This window comes from Panthera leo, chromosome D4, assembly GCF_018350215.1.
Source record: "Panthera leo isolate Ple1 chromosome D4, P.leo_Ple1_pat1.1, whole genome shotgun sequence".
In the NCBI taxonomy this organism is placed as follows: Eukaryota; Metazoa; Chordata; class Mammalia; order Carnivora; family Felidae; genus Panthera; species Panthera leo.
Genome location: NC_056691.1, coordinates 27946115 through 27962259, shown reverse-complemented (window position 1 = coordinate 27962259; position 16145 = coordinate 27946115). Strand labels below are relative to the sequence as shown.

At 45.8% G+C, this 16145-nt stretch overlaps 1 protein-coding gene across 6 annotated transcripts in view; it reads right to left on the bottom strand.

Annotated features, from left to right (window-relative positions):
* Positions 1 to 10290, bottom strand: part of DAPK1 (death associated protein kinase 1) — a 188752-nt gene extending 178462 nt beyond the window's left edge. For 2 of the 6 annotated variants that reach the window (XM_042912396.1, XM_042912401.1), the window contains exons 1-2: positions 9120 to 9217; positions 8093 to 8262 (exon numbers count right to left, since the gene is read on the bottom strand). In XM_042912396.1, coding sequence (XP_042768330.1) covers positions 8093 to 8154 — 62 coding nt within the window. In that variant the 5' untranslated portion in view covers positions 8155 to 8262; positions 9120 to 9217. Of the gene's footprint in view, positions 1 to 8092; positions 8263 to 8592; positions 8738 to 9119; positions 9218 to 9394; positions 9488 to 9764; positions 9863 to 10263 lie in introns of those variants that run through there. The other 4 variants (XM_042912400.1, XM_042912399.1, XM_042912397.1 and 1 more) reach the window with 4 other exon arrangements.
* Positions 10291 to 16145: the final 5855 nt, after the last annotated feature.

Below are 16145 nucleotides of genomic sequence, written 5' to 3'. Positions count from 1 at the left end.
AGTTGGCTGTCAAAAGTCTATTCTCGAAGGTATTCCATATACCTACAGTGCCCGTAGCTTAGTTTGTTGTTGTTTGTAAAGTGCAGCAGCTTGTAACTCCCAGTCTATTAAATCCTACACTCAAAAGGTTGCAGCCTTTCATCACTTTTCCAGAGACACACACACTGCTTACCCAGAAACCACAGATGGCAAAAAAAAAAAAAAAAAAAAAAAAGGGACTCCACACAGAAGCAAGGCAACGTCTCAAAGTAGGATGGGAACCTAAGAACTGAGTCAGCTCCAGCTAGTGACCTCTTCTGTCTTCTGCCCCAAGCCACTCTTTCTCTGTCCCAACATATCCCTCCGTCACTGTTCCTTGCCTTGCCTCACCTAAGTCATACCTACCCTCTGCATACACAGCCTGCTCAAAGGCAGACATGCGAGTTGTAGGCTGCTCAGTGGAAAAGCTAATCCTTTTCATGACAGATCAAAAAAAGGGGCACTGATATGTTCCCTACATTTATCTTTCAATGGGAGAATTCTACTTTTGGGGGCCTCAAACAAGAGCATGGAAGACAAAAATACCGTTTTTAAGTGACAAAGGAAAAGCGTGCGTGGTTTCAAAGGCAGAAAACAAGAAGCTGCAGAAAGAACAATGGGGAAGAATGCAAATCAGCTCCTTCCTTACAGGTGAACCCTTACAGTATCAGCTGTATTTGAGCTACACCAGCCTTGTTCATCACATTAGATCTAAGTAAGAACGATTAGGCAGTTTTGACAGAAAATGTGTCCCAAAAGAGAGTCCACACTCGGAGTCAAATTGCCCAGCCGAAAACCACCAGGCTTACGAATATAAGGACCATCAATATAAATTTTCCAAACACCAGAGATCAGCAGGTTACAGCGTTCATCTTCTCAAACATTACGTTCCTTGTCTGAAGTTGAACGTGTTTATAAAGGGAAAAAGATCAACGACATTCGCCCCACCTCCTCTCCTGACATCTCTCAATATACATTAGGATGCTGAATAAAATTTCTCAAGCTCACGACGAAATGTCGTAGAACACAGAGGAAAGCCCCGCAGTCATTTCTCAGGGGGAGGTAACATTACTTAAATGGCCATAGTGTGATCCCTAAGCCACATGAGCTCATAACGTCACCTAAAAAAGGACAGAAGTGAGAAATAAAAGCCACCCAGGATCACACTGGTGACCTACACCAGAGGTTAGTTACAGGCACATGACCGATTTTGTTTTGTTTTTTTGTTTTGTTTGTTTTGTTTTGGGCTGGGGTCGAAAATAAGACGGGAACCATTTTAGGCTTTCCAACTTTTTCATTGTAACAACCCTCGTGGTGCATTGAATCTAGAGAGAGGTACAGCACTTTCTGGTTTCCCTAAGAAAGATTCACTAGTTAGACACAGTTATTTTAATCCCATTTAGTTAGATGATATAGAAAAACCGAAGGGCAATTTTTTCCCCTCCTCTCCCTCCTAACCGCACATTTAAAGGAATTCATTTAGAATGTTAACAAAGTGATAAATTGGATTTACTCTAAATAATTACACTATCATATCATCTCTTTCAAGGCTGAGAGATGATGCATTCTGTTGTGATAATTTACCTCAATAAACCGAAGCAAAACAATTCAGTATCACCTTCCACCTCAAGTCTCAGACAATCACATACCAGCCCCAAACCAGACCGACGAGTGCCACTTAATGAAACGAAAAACTTTGTCATGTAGGGGATGGCCCACTAGGCAGGGCCATGACTCTTAACACACTACCCTACTCAAAGGTTAAAAAGTAATAAGAGTGTTCTGTGAACTTTCTAAAAAGCTGAACTATTAACTTTCGGAGTTGGGTCAAACTATGCCACACACTAACATCATTCATAACCGTGGGGCACAAGCCATTGGGAAAAGGAAAGCAGTTTCTGTGGGTAGGAAAGTGCCAAGGAAGAGTGCTGTGCCCAGAGTAAGCCCCTGGCTGGTGGGGGGCGAGGGGGGCATAAAACCTTCATTGAGGTGGCTACTAGCTCTTCTAACCACCCTCTCCAACGCAGGTATTAAAACAGATTAGCCTTAGCAGGCTGCCCAAATCACCTTTCTTAAATATCAGCTTCATCTGGCTTCCAAAAAAGGAAAATTGTCAAATCCTAAGTAGCGTGAAGAACGCTAAGGAAGCCTGGCCAGGGTTCGGGGCCCGCCTCCTGCTACCTACTAAGAGCTGCTTAACAAAGCCACTTGACCTAAGCACCCACTAGATGAAATAAGAAGGGAGGACCCAGCGATCACTCCAGCTTCTTCTAGGTCTGGGTGTCCAGGGGTCTCTGGGCTGACCTTCACCAATGCGAGCCCCTTCCCTCCCCCACCAGTAGGCTGCTTCTTTGTCTCACGATGAGTAGTAAGTTTCTACCAAAATTAGGCTTTGTTGCATTTATACCAAATGCCTGGTTAACTTAGGCACACACAGCAGATGGCTAGAATTAAGGATTCAGGATGAAATTCCCTGCAGGAAGCCAGGGGGTCTTCCAAGAGGTCAGACTATGTAATTGACCTTGTAACTCACAGGTCACCTCCTGAGACAGAGAGTGAGACCCCAAAGGGCCTCCGAGAGCCCTGCCTCGGCACCACTCCACTTTCAGGAGTATCCAGCAGCACGCCCTCGTGCCTCTCCACCCAGATGCCCTCCCTGCCTCTACCCCACCCGGAAGGAAATGGCCTTTGCCTTCAAGCAGTCACAACTTTGCTGGGTGGTAAGAGGATATGTCGCCAATGTCACCTCTCCCGATATAACCCCCATATGTAATTACTGAAATTAATCTGAGCATCCATTTCTGTAAGCTTACTGTGTGTTTTTCATGGCTTTGCAGGGGCAGCCAATGCTATGGGGTCTTAGGTTCCTAAGTGGATGGGCAAGATACAGGCTTAGCGTAACAGGGCACAGGGGACCCAAAAGTCGGCTTCAATGCTTCTTGGCTCCCCATCAACAAAACCTCAACCCCCTTTGTTCATGGCCCCATCCAACCTAAATTATGCCTAGTGATCCAGAGGTGCCTTCCCAGTGCATCAAGCAAGCATCCAGCCAACTGCCACTCATGACCATCACCACGCCTTCTCTCCACACCCCAGAAGACCATTATTAGACCTTCCTAAGAGGCACAGAATTCAAAATCACTGAATGCAGAATATAGTCAATGATATTAACACAGTGTTGTACAGTCGCAGAGGGAAGCTACACTTGGGAGCATTCTGTAACACACTGACTTGTCCAATTGCTATGTTGCACACCTGAAACTAACATAACATTGTGTGTCAACTATACTTCAAAAAAAGTTGCTGAACGTTACCTCCGCTACATATATTTGAACGTCATCTCTCTTAAAACATTGCAGCCTCTCCTATCAAAGGAAACATCTGAGAAACACAAATAAAAAAAAAAAAATCACATTCAGCGCTGTCCTACGGGATGATCTCCTAGTCAACCCAGTGGGCCTGTGAGTCCCACTTCCAAAGAGGAAACGTCCCAAGAAGTCCTTCCTCCTTCCATCCACACAGGCCTGCTGTAATTCTAAGGGCCCACCCCTGCAGTCCGCAGTAAACCAAAGGAATGATGTACTCCGACTCTCGGAGTTTAGGACAAAGCCTTACTTCAATTAAAATGCCTATGGATTTTATGCCAAAGGGAGAATGTTTTAAATTTGAATTATTAGCTTCTAGCTACCAGCCGACCAGTGTAAACTCTCTAAGGCTCCACTTTGTTTTGTTTAAAACTGATCTTGTGCTTGTAAATTTTGGCTGCTGTGCATATTACTGTTCAGGCATAGACAATACAAAAGGAAAAGCAGCTTTGATGTTTATGAGCTGCAGACTTTAACATCCTAAGCTCATCTCCACCAGGGTCATCACTTATCGAGGGCTATACGTACGTACATGTTGGTGGGGCGGGGGGGTGCGTGTGTGTGTTCACGGTGCTTTGCATATATCAATCCATTCATCCATCAGCAAGCATTTATTGAGCCCCTACTGACATGCACCTAATTAGGCATTAGAGATAAAAAATGATGAGCAAATCCAAGGTCGCAACCTTGTGACAACCTGTGGGGAAAGCAGATAATCAAAGAAGCAATGACTCTACAATATGGTAAACACCAGGATGGGGACAACAGGTTATTAAAAATAATACCTTAGGCAGTGACGGTGTCATATGTTTACAGCCACTGTCTCCGACTCCCACAACACCCTATAAAGGCAGGTGTCTCCTCACTTTCCAAATGAGTATACTAAGGCTGGCCCACACCACTTGCTGCATGCTTATCAGCATCAGCGTTCACATCATCATTTATGTCTCAAATCCCCATTCTGGTCTCGATATTGCACCTGCCAACCTGCATTAGTTTGTTCAGGCATGAGTCAAGCTTTTGCCTGGTGTTACACAGCGCACTCTGTGCCCTCGGGAGAAAAGACCGCGGAACTCACCCAAAAAGAACGTTCAAGCTGGCTACAAGAGGCAACACAAGAATAACGACAACACAGATCAAGGACACAGCATGGCACGAAGCCGGCTGCGGTCACATACCAACACAGAAGAGTGATTCAGACGGCACATCTTTGGTTTCTAGAAGGGGCACATCATTGTGGTGGGATTTCTTCAGGAGGGAAGACCTAGGTCTTAAGATCGTGTAAGGTGAGACAGCGGAAGAGGAAAGAAGGCCTGCTCCCCGGGAAAGAGGTGCTCAGAGAAGTGTCTAGAAGGCTCACAGGTTAGGCTGAACCACTGCCAACCACATAACCAGCGCCCAAAGGTGGGACAAGCCAGCCTGTGGCCTTCCAAGTGCCAACTGATAAGAGTGGCTGAGGCACCCTGGGGCGTTAAAAGGACCCAAGGGGACCAGCAGATGGAGAAATCTGCATTTATAAGAACTCCTCCCAGAAACCATTCCATGGGATGGAAGCAGTGCTTTGCTCCACCTCCTGAGACAGAGAGTGAGACCCCAAAGGGCCTCGTAGAGTCAACATGGAAGGTCACCAAACAGTCTTCTAAGGACGGGGGTCCTGCTCATTACAGGAATTTGTTTCCACGTGGAGGCTGGGCCGCTTCACTCTGACTCAGATGGGGAGGCCAAGGGCAACATCAAAGTGTCTCCCCAAGGACCCTTTTCCCAGAAGGCCTCCTTTCCCCAAATTGGTAAACAGATACCAGGATGTACGTTGACTTGCAGGCCAAGTCCGCAGCCTGCCTGCAACACCCACAGGTCTCAGCCAGGCCTGCAGATGAGATCTGCATTTGTTTAACTCTATACTGCTGATGAAAATATGTTTACATGTGTTACACAACAGCCATGACACAAGCACTAAACCTCTCACTTCAAAAATGAAGGAGGGGAGCCTGGGTGGCTTAGTTGACTGAGCATCAGACACTTGATTTCAGCTCAGGTCACGATCTCATGGGGTCTTGAGATCGAGCCCCGCTTCGGGCTCTGTGCCGAGCGTGGAGCCTGCTTAAGGTTCTCCTCCTCCCTCCCCCTCTGCCCTTTCCCATGCACGAATGCTGTGTGTGTCTCCCTCTCAAAAAATAGATAGATAGATAGATAGATAGATAGATAAATAAATAAATAAATAAAAATGAAGAATCCTAAGGGTCAGAAAGGGTGAGTGACTTATTTAAGGTCATAAAGCTAGCAAGTTGCAGAGGTAGATTTGGAAACCGGATATCTTTCCCATGGTCTGTCTGCTGGATCACCACTGCAATAACCAGAATACTTTATAAAGTTCTTTACAGGGACAGAGAGCTTTTACAGCAGTCCTGGGTAGCACAGTCCTGGGTAGACACACACTAACATACACAGACCAACAGACACGTGCATGCACACATACTTATACATACACACGCTCCTGCTTTTCCTCAACGTAAAGTATTAACAATAACACTACTGAGTGGACCCGTCTTCCCTTCTCTCGCTATGGACTTGGTCTCCGCATATTCATAAGTTAGGAGAGTAGCTATCACTTAGATGACTTCTAAAGACACCCAGGTCAAGTGCTGAATCCATACGCTGGTCCCTGTATCACTCACTGCTTAGATCAGCCTTGCATTGGTGCTAAATAACTGCCCATTTTCATTTCTGTGACACACGAAGCAGCCTCTTTTCTTTGTGTCTGCCTTAGTCAGGACTTGTTTTCGGGAAGTGGCTATCTCCAAGGCAGATGCAAAAATCACAGCACTTGGAAAAAAACTTCCCCCTACAATCAACCATTTCCCCCATTTCTAGGCAAAGCAAAAGCAGCTGGTATTGGATGGATATAGGGCATATGTGCTCTATTAAAAAAACCCCAACTCCCAGTTTTTCAGAGCCCTTCCTTCAAATTCAAAGGTCACATAAATTAAATTATTCAGCAAACAAGGCGTCAATTAGTGTTGCACAGCGGGGAGAAAGTTATTCGTGGAAACAAGACTGAGGCCAAATCAGAGTGAAATGCACTGATAAGTGAACAGGCCACCTCCCAGCTCAGCTAAGAGGGCCTGTCATCTCGCCCACAAAATAAAGATTACAAACTCCCCCACCAGCCTCAGGGAGGCTTCACTTTTTTTTTCTTTCTCAGAACACATAATTCTAGCAAAAGATCCTACTGAAAATAAGGTCATATACTTAATCCATAAAGCAATCAGCTCATCTAATTTTAATCACTCCTCTTTCTAAGAGAATTTCTATAAGCAGGCCACACAACACAAACGGAATTAAAATATATTTTTCTACCCTTTTCCCCTACTCTCAAAGGAAAACTCCATATACCACTCATCTTGCTGAAAACCGCAGGAATAGAGTGATTTAATTCTAGTTAAACCAAGTACCTCAACCACACACCCTTAAACCTTAATCTTAAACATATCCAGGAAACATGACTTTTGAGAGCTTTCTTTCTAAAGTATTCACTCAGTAAATCTGCAATAGATGGGAAGCTCCTCTTAAGTGCAGGCTCTCAGTGATGTCCTGAGTTGATACAAAACACACAGAGAAATATTCTATTACAGTAACTTTTTTCAAAATTGCTTTTATTCTGCACTATTACTTAAACTTGTAAAAAAATTTAGTTAAGCTCCACAGTGGAAATTCTCATTAGGTAACCTGGGGTGTGGGTATTTCTGAATTTCTTTCTAGTGAAGAAACTGCTTTGCATCAGAACATCCGGGGTATATGGAAAAAAATATATTTTGATACAAATGTAAGTAAATACACACTTTCTGTTTGTTTCAAGATCCTTTAGTCAGTACCAACACACTACAATCAAATTCTTACATTGAATTTAAATGTAGGTGTGAAAACAGCTTTCTGCTAGTTAGACCAGAGCTCAACCAACACACCCTGTCAAATACCCAGTCAAGGGGAAACTGAGCCAGCCCGGAGCCGCCTCAAAATAATCATTCTTTGTTTACCTAGAAACTGAACGACTTTACACACAGAGACACAGCTCCCAAAGCAATGCTCTGAATCCAGACAGCCCTATTAGACTCTCCGTCATTTATTATTTGTTAAAAATTTAACATTGTAAATGAAACCAAAGCAACCACTAACACCAAGGGGGTAATTAAATTCCTGGTTAGAGGAAGTTTCAAAATCCAAGCCCAACACCAGCATCTGGCAAGTCGCCAAATATGATCTACCAATACTTACTTGCTCCTGTTACTTTGAAAATGCAGACAGAAAGTATTAAGATTTTAAAAGCCAACTAATTAGTTTGTACTCTGTTTAAATCACATAGAAGACCTAACTCCAGACGCAAACATACCTTAGCGTCTGCCTCATCTCGAAGGGCAAACGCTGACAAGAGTTACTGCAATTAAATCTGTTCCTGCCCAGGGGTCTTGATCAATACCCTCTGCAACGTAATCACTGAAATCGCCTCTCCATCCTAGCCCCTTGGATGAAGTGGTTTATTTCTGGTTTCCAGCCCGCGCTGGGCTAGTAACTCCTTTCTCTATAATTTGCACATCTCTTCGAAGGGAGAGGGAGCCGCCCGATTCAAATTGCATTCAAATTGCAGCTGCCCACTGCCCCAATATTATGCATTCCCGCGACCCAGTGGCAGGCGCTTCGGGCGCCCCCTGTACCTGCCAAGTTCCTCGCCGGTGTCGTAGTAATCATCCACGTTTTCCTGCCTGAACACAGTCATGATAAACTGTCACACCTCAGCAAAGCCCAGCGCACTTCAGCTCCGCTTCCCACACCATCACCACCGCTCCTGCGCCTCCGTGGGCCCCTCATGCATCAGTCTCCAGCCCTTTAAAATAAGAGCAATAACAATAATAAAATGACAACCCGGAAAGGAAGAGGACCTCCCCATGCTAAGAGCCGCTCGCCTCGCCGAAGCCCACCTCTCCCCAGCTGCCCCTCCCCGCCCGGCGAAGAGGAGCACCCTTTGTTAAACCCGCGCCAGGGACGCCCCCGGCCCCGCAGCGCCCGCGCGCGCGTGGGGCCGGGCACAACCGCACCCCAAGGTCCGCGTCCCCTGCTCAAAGCAGGGCGCTCTGAGCGGATCAGAACCGGCTCCGGAAGTGACTGGCCTCCCCGCCTCCCCTTTCTCCACACACACGCCCACCCAGCTCCCCACCTCCGGGGACGCCGCGGAAGAATGAAGCCCGCGCCCGGGAGGAACGCGCCTCGCTGGAAGCATCCCCCTCCAGCCCGCCGAGGCTCGGCGGCCCCCGCGCCACCTCTCGGCTCCCGCACTCCCCAGCAGCCGCGGCCACCCTCTCCCCTCCCTCGAGCCAGGCAGTCCCCAGAGGCACATTCCTGGCGACTCCCGCTCCGTTACCCGGCCGACCCGGCGCGCGGCCGCCCGGGGGAGCAGGGGAGGAAAGGGAGCGGCCGAGGGAGGCGCGGCCGCCTGCTCCCGGTCTCCGCGCCCCGACACAAAGCGCCCGGCCCAGCCCGCGCCACCTGTTCCCACCCGGCCCGCGGGCCTGGGGCCGCCTCCTGGCTGCGATCCCACTTCTCCCCCTCAGTCCAGCCGCCCCCTCCTCGGCCTTCCCAGTTGCCCTGGGCGCTGCCCGGGCAAACCCCGCCGCGCCGCCGCCGCGAAAGCAAAAGCGGGCGGCGGGGCCCGGGAGGAGCCGGGGAGCGCGCGCGGCCACTCACCCGGGCGCCCAGGAGCTGCCCGAGTCCCTCCCGAGCTGTCGGAGGCCGACCGTGGGCGCCAGCGCCGGAGACGAGCGGGGCGGCGGCGGGAGCGCGGGGAGGGGGCGGGTGGGGGGCGCGGATCCCGCGCGTCCGCCCCGGCGTCTGCTCGGCCGGGCGCTCCCCCCTCCGGCTCGGGAGCAGCTCTTCGGCTCCTCGCCGCCTTCCTGGCGGAGGGCTGCCGGCGGGCGGCCAATGGGGACCCCGCGAGCGGGCTGGCGGCACGGCCCACCCACCTCCAAGCTGCCGGGCCCGGCCGGCGCTGCGGGCTCTGCGCAGCGCTCTGGCTGCTCCTCCCTGCTCTGCGCTCCGGGCTCGCTGGCGCGCTCTACCGCGCACACCCCCGCGCACACCCACTCACCGACACCCACCCGGGAGCCGGGGGAGCGCAGCCGCGCGCGCAGTGGGCGCTCCACCTGTGCACGCCGCTCGGCTGCCCCCCACGGCCGCCGCGTTCCAGAGAGATGCGATTCCTCCGTCCTGCAAATGTGAAATGAGCGCCCCGCGTGTGCCAGGCACGGTGCTGGGCACCGGGAGCTCGGAGACCAAAATAGATTTAAAAGAAAAACAAAAAAAACCCAAAAACCCTGCCCTCATGAAACTTACATTCTGGTGGAGAAGACAGGGGGGAAAAAAGCCGTAAGCAAATAAGATCACTTTGGAAGAAATCGGCTCAGTGGAGGCGGTAACACAGAACAGGCTAGAGTAGGGCAGAGAGGGAATGGGTCGTACAGTCCCTCTCCGGAAGAGGTATGTCTAGCTGAGATCTGAATGATAAGACATGCAACCAGAGAAGAAAGAGTTGACGTCTCACGGGCCCAATGAAGCAACAGAGAGGAAGGGTATATGTGTGCTCTTCAATATGTTTTTGGCTATTGATGATTTAAAATGTGGCTGGCTAGTCAAGAGTGAAGTGTTCAAAAAGTATCTCGGATTCCAAGACTTGGTATAGAAATAAGAATGAAAAGAGTCTTGTGAATATTTTTGTAATAACTACATATTTGGATGATAGTTTTGGATATATTGAGTTAAATACAATCTATTATTAAATTAATATCACCTTTTTTCTTTTTTAAAATGCAGCTACTAGAAAATATAACACTACCTTTGGGGCTTACATCATGTTTCTGAAGACTGTGCTGGTCTATTTCCTGGAGACTCTTCATCCATTCTGTTTCTTACTCTGCTCCCACCACCCTTTTAGGTCTGGGGAACAGAAAGGATGGTTCCCCATAGGGACTTTCTGGGGATCCCCAAACAGAAAAAAGCTCCTACAGGGAAATTTATCTTACTTCTTAGAATGACAGAAAATATGTGAGCCCTCTGAGATTTCAGATTTACATCATTGTTCGAATAATCTAGATTTCCTAAAATGAGAAGGTTTCAACTCTCTTTGGTTCAACATAAATATCAACTGTAGACATTTTGGCCTATTGCAGAAAAAGAAGAAAGAAAAAGAAAGAAAGAAAGAAAGAAAGAAAGAAAGAAAGAAAGAAAGAAAGAAAGAAAGAAAGAAAGAAAGAAAAAGAAGGGAGGAAGAAAGAAAGAAAAAAGGGAGGAAGAAAGAAAGAAACAAAGAAAAGAAAGAGAGAAAGAAGGAGGGAGGGAGGAAGGGAAAGAAGGAAGAAGAGGGAGGGAGAAAGAAAGAAAGAAAAAGAAAGAAAAAGGAAGGAAGGAAAGAGAAAGAAAGAAAGAGGGAGGGAAGGAAGGAAGGGAGGAAAGAAGAGGGAAGAAAGAAAGAGAAAAAGGAAGGAAGGAAGGAAGGAAAGAGAGAAAGAGGGAGAGATGAGACAGAGAAAGAAAAAGAGAGAGAAAGAAAGAAAGGGAGAGAGAAAGAAGGAAAGAAAAGAATGCCCCTCAGACCTTATATCAGATGGTCCTCTTAAAGAACATTTCAATTCATGGTCCACAGGAAGGGTACACATTCATGATGACAGAAACAAGGGAAGGTTCCAAATCGGGAGATGGTACCTGCCTTAGTGATGGGTTTGAAAATTAATACAAAAAGATCTTGAGAGGTGAGCAATACAGTCAAAAAATAACAACAACAACAAAAAAGTGATTCATCTGGGGGGGGAGGGAATGCAAATGAATACATCTGTTGGGGGTGGGGAATTTTAAACACGGATGTTTGGGAGAAACTTGGAAAGCACTCATGGATGACTGCTTTCTGGGTAATATTTTTCCTGCAAAATAAATGGAAGTATGTTTTCCAAGGCAATGAGGATTATCTCTGTTTGGGGAATAACATGTCTTACCTACCATATTTGGTGTGCTAATCACAGGAGATTTTCTGGGGGAGTGAAAAGGGCATGGAGGTAGGAGTCACAAAAATGGATCTAATATTGGTGGAACCATTTAACAGCTGAATGACTCTGGATGTGTCTCTTACCCCCAAGCTTCATGTCTGCGTTAATTTAGGCGAGCATTTTCGAGAAGGAAAATATGGTAGTTAAAAAAAAAAAACATGGCCAAAAATTCAGTCAAGAAGTGAAGTCTAATTTTTCCCCCCATGATTATGAGTTGGCCCTGATGTCTTGCTTCTGAAAAAAAACGTGAGGGAAGTGACACAGCATAACGTCCTTCTAAGGCTAGATCATAAGGCACAAAGAACTTCTGCTTCACCCTCTTTCTCCATATCTCACTCTGGCTCTCTCTTTCTCACTCTACTCTCATTCTCTCTAACACTGGAAGCCTTCAGCTGCCATGGTTACCCTGGGGCTGCCATGTGGAGAGACCATGTGGAGAGACCACAGAAGAAAGAAGCCCAAGGAAGCCAGCTGTTCCAGCCCCACCCCCACCCCCAGCTATTCCTGTTTTCACAACCGGGTTCCGTGAACAGAATCAATGACTATTTCTGTTTTAAGTCATTATTTTGGAGGTGGTTTGTTACACAGCAATAGATAACTTATGAGGGACTCAGATAGAAAATAACACGTACCAGATGCCAGGCCGACTAAATCATTCTCTTAATAAATCTTCAAATAACTCTGTATATCAGTTGTTTCCATTTTTTTCTCCGCTTTATACTTAACCTTAGTGTCAATTTCATCACCGGCAAAATGGGGACGATAATAGACCCTCGAATGTTCCTCAGGTTTGGTGGGAGAATATAGAGAGATATTACATAAAATAGGGCTTTGTACATTATAAGATACATCAGAATATTGTCTATCATATTTTCTATCATGTTTCCAGCAAGAAGGGCTCCATGAGGCATCTTTCAAATGGAAGACAGCAATACAGTAATCCTCAGATTATGAGATTCAAGCTGGAAAGGGCTTCTCTGAAAATAACTGATATGGACAGTGGATTATGATAATCATGGTGATAGCATTTAAAACAAGTTCAAATATAAAACTTAGAACATTATTTTACTAAGGTAAAACAACTGCTGCTATAAAGCCCAACAAAACTTAAGAGTTTTAACAAATTAAAAGTCTATTTCTTGCTCTCAGCACAGAGGCCTGCAGGAGGTAGACAGAGAGCTTGGTCCCACATAATCACTCAAGGATCCAAGTTTCTGCCCTCTGATTGATCCATTGTCCCTCAGTGCACACGAGCTTTTTCGTCGGTCCTTTTCTTCTGCTGGCTGATAAGAGAAAAGAGAATCCAGAGAAGACTACACTGAAGGTTTATTTAGGGGGTCAGGTTTGAAGTCTAAGGCTTAACCATTTGGTGGCAAGATATTCTAAGATCTATCAGATTGGTTCACATTAGTTCAGTTCACCTTTGGATTACTCTTTAACAACAAGTCTGGCTTTTATCAAGGGCCTATTTTTTTTTAAATTTTAATTCTAGCATAGTTAACATACAGTGTTATGTTAGTTTCAGGTGTACAGGCACTTACATTTTTAAACAGCCCCGTAAAAAACGTTTCTGCACCCGTGGCTTTCCTTGGAGGGATTGCCCGTTATGCAGCTGAAGGCCTCTTATGTAGGAAGTCACATGACTGAATCCAGTCCCTCCCAGTACTGAGCACTAAGCTAACTCGTCTCTCTTGAACAAATTATGTTTCTTTTTCTCAGAAAGTGAAAATCATAAAGTTCATTCTGTTTTCCATTTTCCCTGGATTCCAAAAAGCATGTGGCAAGCTCAGAAAGTATAGTCCCCTAGTAATGTCCAACTCACGATATTCTCTGAATCGATCAATAAGCATTTATTATCTAGTATATATTAGATACTGAGGATGCAGAGATGAAAGAAACATTCTTCGTCCTCAAGTAACTCAGTCTAATGCGGGAGCCTGATGAGTAAAGAGTTCTGTTACAGCGTGATTTTGCTGGATATCATCCATTCACGTCTCTAGAGCCAGTCTTGGTGCTTCTCCAACCTTACAGGTCGGCAGACTTGGCTGTGAGATTATTTTAATTCACTTCCTTGTCCTCTGCCCACTGGTTGGTTTGGCCATTGGGAAACCCTGGCATGAAGTCAAGTAGAAGGGAGGAGAAATGAAGCCAGGAGAATCACTCTCCTATTTTCCTCGCAGAAAGGTTGCCTCAGTCACTGTAAAACAAAGGTCACTGCTCCTCATCAGATAACCTCTTCTACATGATTTTCTCTGTTCAGACTGTTGGTAACCAGTCTCTAGTCTTGTCTATTTGGATTAGTTGGTACCAGATCAATTGTTACTAACCTGGGGTTCCTACCCCATCCCTTAGGGTTCCCACCCTATCCCTATGGTTCTTCCACACCTCCTTGAATCATCCTAATTACAGTGTGCCATCTCTTTCCTTGGAGACCCTGATTGCTAGTGTAATGAGAGCAGAATCTCAGGCTGCTGTGAAAACACAAAGGGAGGGCACTCAATTCTGATAAAGACCAAGAAAGGAGGATGATGGTAGGGGTGAGCCTAGGGCTTTAGGGAAGTTTCCTGGAGGAGCTGACATCCTGATAAAACATATGAAAAAAAAAAAAAATTAAGAGTTGGCAGAATAAAATGGTGGGCAATGGGGTGAAGGATTGGAGGGTGCCAGGGGTGAGAGAAGAGGGCATCTAGAAAGAGGAAAACAGTGAGGGTAAAATCACAGATGCAGGCATCTCTAAGCAATAGAACTCAGGCAGTGAAATGGCAAAAAGTAGAAACAGAGAAAGAAGGGTCTTTTCCATCATGCCCGGGACTTAGATAACAGTGGAGAAATAAACCAACATAGACTTTGACAAGCTTGTCCATTAGGGGTTGTCATTAATTTGGCACACGTTCAGAGATGGTAGGTAGAGAACAAGAATGAGATACCTTAAGGAGGTAGAAATCACAGGTCTTTGCATTTGAGGAAAAGGACAGAGTCAGGGTGATATCCAAATTTTTGGCTAAGTGATTAGATAGATATTGCTGACTTATAGGCTGAAATATAGGTGGACAACTTGTTTGGGGGAAGAGAAGATGAGGTCAGTCTTGGAGATATGAAGTTTGAGGTGCTATGGGCATCTAGATGATGTCCAGGGGAGGTGGAGACCCATGAGATAGACAAGGGTGATTCTGGTATATACTAGAGGAACCAAGGCATGAAGTAGCTGAGGCCACCTAGACACAGGACACAGGACTAGAAAGAGCATGAGAGGCAGAACTCTTGGGAACACAAGCTGTTAACCCAAACAAATACAGAGGAGCAAGTATGCCTGGCCAGCAGCTATAGATTGACAACTAGCCTGATGAGCAGCTATGGGTTTTACCTGTGTTTCTTGGGGCCAGAATGGGTATCACCAGTGGGTAGTGCATTAAGACCTTGTGAATATTGAGTGCCTTACCTGCTTATATATATAGTGCATCATGAATATTTTCTGTCTTCCTGGTCTAATAGGTTGCTAACTTCCTTCTCTATGCTTAATACATCTTGTGAATTTGATTCATCCCATTTATTTTCTTTTCTATAGTAGAATTAAATATTTACAAACACAAGAACAAACGCACATTACACACGTTCTTCTGCCCTGTGAGTTATTGGAGACAACTTTCTGACCCCTTTTCCCACTGTTGCTCCAGACTCACCTTTTTTGCAGTGCATGGGTTTAAAGATTGGGGCTTCACCTTACCGCACTGGTCCCCCGAGCTGGACTATGTGACCGCAGATTTAAGACCCCATGGCATAGATCTTTGCCTATTCCTCTACCCCTACTTTCCCTCCGACTCAGTTTCTTTTCAATTTTCATTTATTGTACCCTGAGGTATTGAATGCATCTCTGACCCTCATCAAATCCTTTGTGAAGACAACTGGGGCATAAATAAACACTTGCAAATCACTGACCAGTATCTGAAAGGCCACAGGACATTATACGCCTCTGGGGTTACAAGTTTACTCTTGCCCTCAGCAGGATTTCTTTTGTGCCCAGCCCAATTTCTTCTAGGTTCTGATGCTGCCTAAAACAAAGATTGGTAACACTTTACAACACTTATAAAAGTCATGGCCCAGAATGGCAGTCAGGTTCCTAACTAAAGGCACACGGAGCTGCCACTAGGCAGTATACATTTCGCTCACTTGATCGTTTATATGCAAATATGGAGTTCGTGTGACGTGTACCCTTCTCTCCCCACAGGGGTTTACCTGCTAGTGGGTTTTTAGTGCAATTAGTTACCAGATTCTACATTTCCCTAAGAGAATGTGTGGCTATAATTGGGAAGAAGAGTAGAACATTCAAAGGAGTTTCTCTTTCGTCAAACAAATTTAAAGCAAGACTAAAAAAAAAGAAAAAGGTCATTCAGAAACACTCAAGATCAATCAACCAGTAGAACTGGATGTACCAATCATGATTGCAGATAAACTATAGGCACACTGATTTAGTGAATGTATTATATTTATTTTCTATTGCTTCTAATTTTTTTTCTCTGCCGGTGACTGATAAACCTCCTTAAAACCATCAGACTTAATACCATTGATTTCTATTTATTTTTCCTTACAGCAAAACTTATGGTAAAAAATATTTGCAGTCAGTATCAGAATTCATCTTTTCAGGGGCACATAGGTATTAAATATTATAGAAGACTCAATA